We start from the raw sequence: 10,764 nt of genomic DNA, 5'->3' as shown, positions 1-10,764 counted from the left end.
ATTCTTCCTTGTGTTCCACCTCTGGAGTGACTACAAAACCCTGCCAGCTGGCCTTCTCCCTAGTCATGGGCCAATATCATCTTAACTCTACTGCTGTCCTGACTCTTAATACTTTTTAAATAAAATGTACTTTAATAGTGTTTATAGATGTCAAAATGATTTAAGCAAGTTGTGTTCTCTTCACATTGTTTAGTGAACACTGTACTATTTTGTACCAAATGAACAGGTGCAATATGCTGCTTAAGAATTGTGTCCCTTATGCTAAAATGAAAACAATAACCTGATATCCCTTATCAATTTTCAGAGGGCAATGATTCCCAAACTGTGGTACCACTATTCCAGATGCTTGGTTTCCCTTCCTTGTCTCCATCTATTAAACTGCTTGAATGGAAAAGTAAATTAGGCAAGTATTTCACATAGTATTTAGCAGTTGTGGCTTTTTTTTTTTTAAATGTAATCACTGCAGTTGCCTTGGGACTATTTGGTCCCCAAAAGGAGATGATGGAAATGTGCAAATGAGAATGGGAAGGGAGACATGTGATCTGCACTTCTTTTTTTTCTTTAAAAAAGAAGGGCTTTACCCCACCTTACTGATTTGAATTTTATTTTGTCTGTCTCATTTACCGAAGGATATCATGCTTATGGGACCTATCAGAGGCAAACTGGAGTTGGCATTGGTCTGGAAAGCTAATTACTACTAGTACCACAGGTACAATAAGCCGGTTCTGTTGCAATACTAGGATATATCTCACAAGACTGAAGGACACACGGTGGAAAAAGATGATCAACTTGATCATACATAGAAATTTGGCACATGTAGAAAACAGTCTTCTGACCACTGCAGCTTGGGTAATAGCCAAACTTCCTGGGTTGGGGATGTTCAGATCCGTAGGTTTGGTTAGTCCTATTAGAGTTAGGGACCAGCACTATCACAGAGAAAACTACATAGGCATATGATTGATACCTATACTTTATAGGTTTAATATTTGGCTAATAAGTTGTCCATTATACTGCTAAAGCTATGTAACCTACTAGCAAAAGCTTAAAGGTATGTGTACATTTTGTTCATTCTTTCAAATGGAGTACTAGCACTTTTCTGTGGTCTTTGATACCTAAATAACTTTGGAACAACACTGTCTTGATATTTAGCTGACAAATAAAATTTGAAATAGATATATCTATCCTAATTACAAAGAAAGGTCAGTGATCAGCCTTCCCTTTAATGGACCAAATTCTACCTATTTACACCTGTCTTTTTTTTTTTTTTAATGCTATAGGTACAAATCAGGGGAGAAACTAGGCCAATGAATATTACAGGTACTGACACATGCAGACCAATATAATCAAGTCATACTCCTCTGGCTTGGAAGTGACTTTTTATAGTTACATTTGTAATCAAAACACTTTACTTATGCTGGCATGCATTGATATTTTAAGATTTGTGTATTTCCACCAGTGCAAATGTGAATCATGCTTTTTTAAATTGAAAGTGAGGTAATGTATCCAGACAAGTGGAGACCAGAAAGTAGAAGTATGACATAAAAGAAGCCCTTGTCAGCCTTGAGCTTTGAAATCTGTAACCGCTGGGTGTGTGTGGTGGGTGGGGGGACTGGATAGAATTAACATATGCAATTCACAATTGTAGAATACACTGGGACAGGGGTTCTCAAACTTCATTGCACTATGATCCCCTTCTGACAATAAAAATTAGTACATGACCCCAGAATGGGGGACTGAAGCCTAAGCCCCCCTGAACCAGAGGTGGGGATAAAGCTGAAGCCCAAGGGCTTCAGCCCCAGGCAGCAGGCCTGTAACCTGAGTCCCAACATGCAGGGCTGAAATCCTCAGGCTTTGGCCCTAGGCTACAGCACATCTAAGCCAGCCCTGGTGACCCCATTAAAATGGGGTCTGGACCCAGTTTGAGAACTGCTGCACTAGGTCTATCACTGTATTTTGAGCCAAGTGACTTGTACGCAGTGTATGGAGAAATGTGGCAGAGGAAAAGAAGAATCCTTGAGAGAGGAAAGGGTGCATGGATAGGAAGAATAGGTAAGAGGGCAGATGGGTTGGCAGCAATGGTAGATGAGCAGTAGAAATGGAGGCGTAAGGATAAAAAGAATGGTGGATAGAAATGGGAATTTGAACAAAGTGAAACAAAGGCAGAAGCTGAGCTGGTGGAGGCTAGAGGAAGAGTACTGTATGAATAGGGGAAGCAAGGCTGTGAATGGTGTGGGTAAAGGCACTGACAAGATATGGAGGGATGCAAGCAGATGAAATTTGGGTGTGGGAACAAAAGGATTGAAGGTGAGCTGTTCCAGAGGCCAATTCAATTCTTCAGAAACTTTCTGTTTCTCTAACATTTTGCCTGTTATGCACTGCTTCAGAGTGGGGATGATATGGCACTAGTTGTATAATTGTGATTCCTCTGTGCAACTCCTACAGTGCAAATCATGAAAATGGTGCGGAAGAAAGCAGGGCCATCACCATTTACCCCACAAGGAAATACACTACTGCCCCTGGAGGGGTCAGGGTATATTGCCTGAACTAGAGAGCTTCAGGATAGAAGTCCTCCAGCACTTCCCTTGAAGCAGTGTAGATTTAATGTCAGTGCTGATCCCACAAGAAGCAGATGACTAAAGGTGCTATTTTTAGTTGTATTTAAGGTGTCTACTACAGTAGCACAGCTGTGGCACTGCAGGTGTAGTACTATAGGGTAGATGCTTCTACATCAATGCTATCAAAATAATTAATCCACTTCTCTAACTACATAAAGAATTCTTCCATCAACCCAATTGTCTAAACACAGTGGTTAGTGTGACCAGCTGATCTAACTACCTCACCCAGCATGAAATCTTTCACTGCCAAATGATATAGCTAGATCAATGTAATTTAGGTGTAGACCAGACCTTAAGAGTACAAGTATTTGACTCAAGGGAAGCTTTAGTAATGGGTGAATTAGGCTGCAAGTAGTAGTAGAACTGTTATCACACTTGTAAGGTATGTAAGAGCACAAGGAAAAGGGGGAGTATAAGGTAGCTGATTCTAGGTATCAAAATTGAAAGCTGGCTTGCAGGTGAAAATTGGAGGCTGGTTATTTTGGAAGATTTGTTTTTTTGGTGCAAGGCCTATTTCCTATACAAACTTCATTTCAATTTCACTAGCTCCTGGGGACCTTATGTATATAGGAATCTTCAGTGCTGTGGATCTGACAAGCATAGGAAGGAAATTCTATTCCTATGCCTTAGTATATGGTATTCAGATATACTAATCTTCCTTGAGAACATTCTGAAGGCCACTAAAGCAAGGACTCTGGAACACCTAAGTTTGAGCAAAGGCAGACCTCACAGAACTTAAGGCTTACAGGAGGAATCTGCTCTTGGAGAGCATTTCACCTTTTATGTATGCATACAGCTTTGTTTTACAAACCTTGTTCTGAGAATTAATGTTGAAACACTTAACAGTTTACATACAACTCAATAGATTAAGATGTCCATAACGGTCAGCTAACTACACCTAAACTGGCTTCTATCTATTAAGACTCATACAGCTGAGAGTCACTTTAAGATAACAATCAAGTAAATAAGACCTGAAGCTGTTTTCTTAATTAAACTAAAGATTGCAGTATGACATTAAATACTACTTGCTGTTTGACAGTGCCTAATAAGGCAACATGAGTGCCAAAGGTGAATAATCCTTGGTAAGGATACAGTGGTCACTAATTCAGACTAACAGGCCCCTGATTCTCTTCCCCTGCCACTTTGTATTTTTAGTAAAAGTGAGGGACATGTCACAGGCTTCCAGGAATTTGTGTGCTTGCAACCCAACTTATTAAAAATACCTGTGACAATCTTAACCTTAATCATTGGCATACGCAAAGCATAGTGGTTAAGCATACCTGTTTAACAGTACAACTGATATACAGAATTTTTCCTTCATTACCCAAAACTGATCTATAATCCAAAAAGTATAATTTAATGAAGGAAGATCAATCATCCAAAGCATATGTTCTGGAAGCAATCAACCATCACTCACATTTTGTCTTAAAGAGACAGCTTTATTTTTTTTAAGTTTCCCTATGCCATGAATTCATAGGGAATTGGCTCCAGCAGCTCTGGCTCTTTGCCATTGGTTCTCACAAAGTGTGCTTCCCTGGGTGGAGCAGGCTGTAAGCAAAAAAAGCAATAACCATTAATATGACAAACACTCAAAGTAAACCTGACTTACATTTTTTAAAATGTTTAGTTTGCAGTTACATTAGCAATGTGTAAACCAATTCTATCATGTGTAATGTAAAGTTTTTCATATGATTCTATTAAGCTAAATGTATTTCCAATCTGACTGCTTTAACAAAAATATTTTCAGTACTACTGAGTAGTTATAGAAGGGGCTCCCCCCCTTGTAGTGAGAGGGAGTAGTCAAGTCAACAATTCTTTTGTCAACCTACTGGGCATTAGGTCACCTTAACTACATCACTCAAGGGGTTATGGATTTTTCATACCTCAGAGCAGTGGTCCAACACTGTGCCCGTAGGCACCATGGTGCCTGCTGGGGCATTTGTGTGCCCACCTACTGATAAGAGAGCGCTTCCACCGGACAACCTGCCACCGGAATGCCGCTGCTTGGCGGCATTTCGGCAGCTGGTCGTCTAGTGCCCACCGTACTCTTCTGGGAACATGAATATGCTATTGCAACAGAAAGGTTGGGGACCACTGCCTCAGAGCAATGAACCTGGGTTAACCTAATTTTTTCCAGTACAGATCTACCTTAAATATTCAGTGTTTATCTACTCAATATTTCTCCCACTTAGGCCTGTCTAGTATAGGCACAAACCATTAGTAGTTTGTCCCCCTCCTTCACTAGTGTCTGAGGAACATCAACGCTCATTTACATGGTCAAGCAGTTTGAGCCTTAAATGTCATAGGTGTATGATTAGTTGTTAACAAACGATACCTGGCGTTTCAGTTCAAACCAAGTGCCTTTTTCCTTTGCTTCCTTTTTCTTCCTTTCATTTTCTGTCACACGCTGCAGGAAGCTGTCTCTGCTCTTAGAATGCTTAATATGCTCAATACGCACATTAATTCTCTTGGCGAGAATCTTGCCCCTGAGGGAAGAAGCCTATTTTGAATCTATTGTAATTATAAAAATGTGTAAGACAAATACTGAAGCTCACTTTAAAAAGGCCCAGAAGCATGACTACATAGCATTTTTCTTAAAAGGGCTGTTCCTCAAAACACACGGAACTGTAGTCAGATTTTTATCAGTTTCTACAACGGTGTCAGAGTAGCAGCCATGTTAGTCTGTATCCACAAAAACAGGAGTACTTGTGGCACCTTAGAGACTAACTTATTTGAGCATAAGCTTTCGTGGGCTACAGCCCACTTCATTGGATGCATAGAATGGAACATAGATACACACACACAATATGAAAAGGTGGAGGAAGAGGCTAAGATGAGCTATTTTCAGGAAGGAAAAAAAACAACTTTTGTAGTGATAATCAAGATGGCCAAATTAGACAGTTGACAAGGTGTGAGGATACTTAACATGAAGAAATAACTCTTAACCCTGTTCTAATACCTCAAGACTAATACTCTTGAAGACTAATGATTCTCTCCTCTGTAATACAGGGACAAACAGTTGTATCATCTACCACTGTTGTAGTTCAATCCACACAGTCAGTAGGTCTAGGGATAAGTAAGCGCTGTACCTTATTTTAGTGACTAGGCTATATTATGCCCAGTTGAGTAAAATTAAGACAACATAATGACCTTTAAAACAAATTTTAGTATAAATATGCTAGCTTGCTGAACTCTTCATAATCTTTAACAGTCCAGTGTTTCCCCAGACAGGATCCAAGCCAAACAATCATTGTTTGCTTGGGTTTTAAAAGGACTTATTTTACCCCAACTGAATGACCAAGATGACAAGAAATGTCTACTTGGCAAAGTGAAAGAGGGGGTGTCACTACAGTTTATTTTCAAAATCAAGTTTCACCCAGAGGAAAGTTTAAAAAACACTTACTTAACCTGTTTGTTTACAATAATGCCAACAGCATGCTGAGTAATGTTAAATACCCTTCCAGTCTTGCCATGGTAACACTTGTGGGGCATACCTTGTTGAACAGTACCCATGCCCTGTTAAAAACATACAAGAGTAAGACCATTAAAATAAAGTGAAGCCATTCTACTCTCAGCTTTAATGTGGAGAATAGAGTATAAATCTGACATTCTTAATTTTATGGATATCTTGAAAGATGTTTACAGGTTTGCTTTGAGCTACTGAAATCATCACAAGATATCTGAAATCTATTAAACTTCTCTGACAATCCTGGCTTGCTTTCAGTGCCGGTGAAATGATTTGCTCATTTTGTTATTACCAAAGCAATCGCACGAGACAGTCATCATCAAGCTCCAGAATGTCAAGAAGCTTAGACTTTGCATCCTTAGCTTTCTCAAAAAGGCAAATCTTCTCAAAAGTTTGTATACTGGAAGATAAAAGTAGAATTCTTCTATGCAGAAATTCAATATCCAATGCAAAAGATAATTTAAAGTAACACTACGGTTGACTCTTGGAGTACAAGTTCAGAACTGAAATAGTCACACTGCACCTATTATAGATGCAATCAAGTACATCCCTTAGTTTATTTCCCAGATTTCAAAACATTCACTGCTTCCATCTCTTTGCATATACTTTTAATATATAGACTCCCCAAACAACTCTACCTGTATCTAGGATTGTAGGTAGGAGCTAAAATGGATCTGCTTTGCATCATACCCTAGAAGTAAAATTTTGGCTCTGTTAGGCCAATAGAGAGATGCAGACTGAGTTATTACTGCTATTTGTATATCAATAACATCCAGGGGAGCCTGCAAATATGAACCTGGGTCCATTGTGTCAGGCACTGTACAAAAGAGTAAAGTCTTCTCCTGAAGATGTCCAGCTTCCAGACATCAATTCCCAGTGAACATGCAGGATGGAAGAGACAGCTGTTACAGCAACCAAAACAGTCCCTTAATTAATGTTTACATTCTCAGCCATGTTTTTAAAATATATACTACATTACTGTTTTGGCACTGAATTTGTTTGACTTTCTTATTTCATCTTTGAATTATGTTATACTATTAGATACCTTGATGTCCACAATATCACCCTTCTTGTAGATTCGCATATAGGTGGCCAGAGGGACAACTCCTGAGGGGAGGAAAATACAAAGTTGTTTCATAAGAGAATCATTTTTACTAAAAAGTGGTATTTCTCAAACTCATCTGAAAAAGCTTAGGTGACTAGAAATGGAAAAGTCAGCCATCTTTTCACATTTAAAAAAGTGCACTTTAAGACACTACAGCTAATTCAAGTTTGGTTTTTAACCTGATCAGTGTAGAAGTTACAAGATACTACACAGTAAGATTCCCCCCCCGCCCCACTGTTAGCTGGGTAATTGGTGTTGCCATTGCCTTTTGGTAGGAGCAGTTTGAACTTGTTGATTTAATTATATAGTTTTAAGCCAGTACTCCCAATACATATAACTTTCTCACTTCCCCGTTCAAAGCAGTTCTTATTCTGTCTTTACTAAAAATGACAAGTACTGTAACCTATTTTCAAGCAGTTTATATTTTAGTATTTAGTATATATTAGTATATTTTCAAGATAAGGTAATCAAAATTTGAAGTAAAAGATAAAAAGGCAGCTACCGCATGGGGGAAAAAATGTTTATCCGATAAAAGCAGTGGCTATGACAGTATTTTGTTCTGCATTTTTAGTTGTCTCCTTAAATACGTTCTTAGTACAATGTTGATGAGAAATGGTTAACGCAATGCTTGAATGTCTTTTTAGAATTGGCTAAACTCATTATTGCTATGATTACAGGTATCCCTAACACAAGCTGTACTTACCATGTTTGCGAAATGGCCTTGAGAACATATAACGTGTCCCTCTCCTTTTCCCCTTTGTGTTTGTCATTTTGGCAAACAGCTATTAAAAAAAAGAGACAACTCACATTATCCTCATGTATTTGCCCCCCAGTGCTATTCAGGTCTTGCAGCATGCTTAGATCTAGTGTTGTTCATAGAATATCAGGGTTGGAAGGGACCTCAGGAGGTCATCTAGTCCAACTCCCTGCTCAAAGCAGGACCGATCCCCAACTAAATCATCCCATTGTTTTCAGACTATACTCCAAATTACTGAAACCCCTGACAAAATCCTTCGTGTTGCTTAATACTTCTAATAAGAACTTTATAAAAGTTACTAGGGGAAAAAAGTGACAGCTTTGTCTAGCTGAACTAGGTCAGAAAAAATATTTTAAACTAAGCACGACGGTGGCAGAGGGAGATATTCGTTATCCGATCATTTAGAGACACTTCACCAGTGCAGACAGGCAGCTTGCCCTGGCGTCACATTCACAGTTGAATGAAGTGGACGTACAGGTACGTGGCCCCTTGGCAGACCTACTAGGACACAGGCGGGAGACCTGCGCGCCCCCTGCACGAGAACGGGGCGGCTGAACAGCGGCCGCTGGAGGAGGCAGGGCTCGCTCCCTGGCCCCAGCCCCCCCTCCAGCCCAGCCCCGCAGGCAGCTCCCCAACCCCGTGCAGCCACCCCCCGGCCCCCTTTCAGGCCTGTGCAGCGGCCTCCCCGGTCCCCCGCCAACTCGCCCCTAGGCCTGTGCAGCCGCGTCCCTTCTCTGTCCCGGCTCGGGCTGGCACGTGCAGCGGCCTCCCGGGCCCCTGCAGCCACCCTCCCCGCCCTGCTGCCGCCTCCCAGGCCCAGCCCGGCCCCCATCCGCTGCCCTCCCCGCCACCCAGCGGTACCGCAGCTGCGGAGTGCCCTACCCGGTGTTATCGCAGCGTGACAAGAGCACTACCTCTCACACATACCTACAAAATGGCGGCTCAGGCCGAAAGGAAGGAGGCGGTGCCTCCCGGGCTCTCTTAATGGGGGACCTCAGGGGCTGCCCGCGCATTGCCTGACTATAAAGCAATCGAGGGAGGGGGATAGGGGTAGGACAACAATAGCGGCAAGGAATTCACTGTGTGACATACTGGCCCTGCAGCGCCCGACGGGGGGGCCGCGCCATCGATTGCAAACAGGCACATGTATGGACAGCCCGGGAAGTGGGCTTAGGAGGGCCGCGTGGCGTGGCGTGGCGTGGCGTGGCGGAGCGGGTGGGGGTGGTGGTAGTCTCAGTCCATCGTCTGTCTCGCGGGCGGGGCGAGCTTGTTCTGGATGCTGGGCTTTCTAGCGCCCGTGGGAGAAAACAGCGGCCTGGTGTCGCCCTGCGTGGATTGTTCGTTATTAGTCTGTGGGTTGAAAGTCAGGGCAGGCGCTGCGCTCTGTGCACCGTGTCAGGGTGGCTCCAGTGAAGCCTGCGAGTTCTGTCACCCCGCGGAAAAGCCTCGATGTAAATAATCAATTTTAATCAACTTTTCCGTTCATATTTCGGATCTTTAAAGTGTATTCTCATTAGTTGATATAACCATGAAAATGTATTGATTTACAACTCAATAGCGCCTTTACATGGGGTCTGGTATGTCGTTTTGTTAGCTAGAAGGGTACACTTGATGCATTTATTTAAGTAATTGTAGACCTTAATAGTTTATTAATTATATTTTTTTAGTATGTTAGAGAATGGTAAAGGATATTGCTTATTTACTAGATAATTAACTTTTTGCTCAGGAGTTGTGTCAAGCTGCATTAGGGTGGTAACTGAATTTAATTAAATACACAAACCAGCATGTAAAACTCACGTTCATTTAAAAAAAAGCAACCTTAAATGTTTTGGATAAAGTTCTCTTATCAAGACATGTTTCATATTTACAGGTAAAAGATTTATTAAACAGAGGGATTAACTGTAGTCAGAAGGATTATTTCAGGTTAGCCTGGGAAAATTTTCAAATATGCCAAAGTGACTGGCATTTAAGTTTGCACTTGCCTATGGGCTTGTCTATGCCACTGCAGTGCTTCTTGCTTCAGTGTAGACATTCACTACAGCAATGGGAGGAGTTCTCCCATCAGTAGCTAATCTACCTCTCCAAGAGGTAATAGGTAGGTCAGCAGAAGAATTTTGTCAACCTAATGCTATCTACACCAGAAGTGAGATCAGTTAACTATGTTGTATAGTTTTCAACTTCTGAGCAACATAGCTGGGTTGATTTAACTTGTGAATGTAGATCCTGGCCTAAATCTTGCAAATGAGACAGACTGCTAAACTATTAAGCTGTCCTTCAAACTTTAAAAACTAGTAGATTTCATCCTCTGTCCGTGTTTTTATCATAGACTGGAAGAGTAAGGGTATGTCTACACTATGAAATTAGGTTGATCTTATAGAAGTCAATTTTTAGAAATCGATTTTATCGAGTCTATTGTGTATGTCCCCACTAAGTGCATTAAGTTGGTGGAGTGCGTCCTCAATACCATGGTTAGCATCGACTCACAGAGCGTTGCACTGTGGGAAGCTATCCCACGGTTCCCCCCAGTCTCTACTGCCCATTGGAATTTTGGGTTAAGCTCCTAATGCCTGCTGGGGCAAAAACATTGTCATGGGTGGTTTTGGCAGTCTCCCCTGTTGGCAGTCTCCCCTCCCTTCCTCCCTCCGTGAAAGCAACTGCAGACTACCATTTTGTGCCTTTTTTCCTGGCTTACCTGTGCAGATGCCATAGCATGGAGCCCGCTCAGCTCACCGCTGCTGTTGCAAGCATTGTAAACACCTCATGCATTATATTGCAGTATGTGCAGTACCTGGCTAAGAGACGGCAGCACAAGGAAGATTGT

The 10,764-nt window shown here is 41.6% G+C and overlaps 1 protein-coding gene and 2 non-coding genes across 4 annotated transcripts; all 3 read right to left on the bottom strand.

Moving 5' to 3' along the window:
* Positions 1–4,033: 4,033 nt before the first annotated feature.
* RPL21 (ribosomal protein L21) lies at positions 4,034–9,001 on the bottom strand. 2 transcript variants are annotated; one of them, XM_007057885.4, is made up of 6 exons: positions 8,871–9,001; positions 7,890–7,968; positions 7,127–7,188; positions 6,019–6,131; positions 4,951–5,101; positions 4,034–4,163 (listed from the first exon to the last, which is right to left on the bottom strand). In XM_007057885.4, the coding sequence occupies exons 2-6, from the start codon at positions 7,954–7,956 to the stop codon at positions 4,074–4,076; spliced, it is 483 nt and encodes a 160-aa protein (XP_007057947.1). In that variant the 5' UTR covers positions 7,957–7,968; positions 8,871–9,001; the 3' UTR covers positions 4,034–4,073. The 2 variants fall into 2 exon arrangements, with proteins under 2 accessions (XP_007057947.1, XP_027676153.1); XM_027820352.2 differs by having other exon boundaries at positions 8,826–8,904.
* Positions 5,829–5,957, bottom strand: LOC114019029. The gene has a single exon (XR_003564182.2). It is a non-coding gene; the product is annotated as a small nucleolar RNA SNORA27 (small nucleolar RNA).
* On the bottom strand, positions 6,331–6,407 carry LOC114019028. The gene has a single exon (XR_003564181.1). It is a non-coding gene; the product is annotated as a small nucleolar RNA SNORD102 (small nucleolar RNA).
* Positions 9,002–10,764: the final 1,763 nt, after the last annotated feature.

This window comes from Chelonia mydas, chromosome 1, assembly GCF_015237465.2.
Source record: "Chelonia mydas isolate rCheMyd1 chromosome 1, rCheMyd1.pri.v2, whole genome shotgun sequence".
Classification (NCBI taxonomy): domain Eukaryota; kingdom Metazoa; phylum Chordata; order Testudines; family Cheloniidae; genus Chelonia; species Chelonia mydas.
The sequence above is the reverse complement of the archived record's forward strand: the minus strand, read 5'-3'. Positions and strand labels throughout refer to the sequence as shown.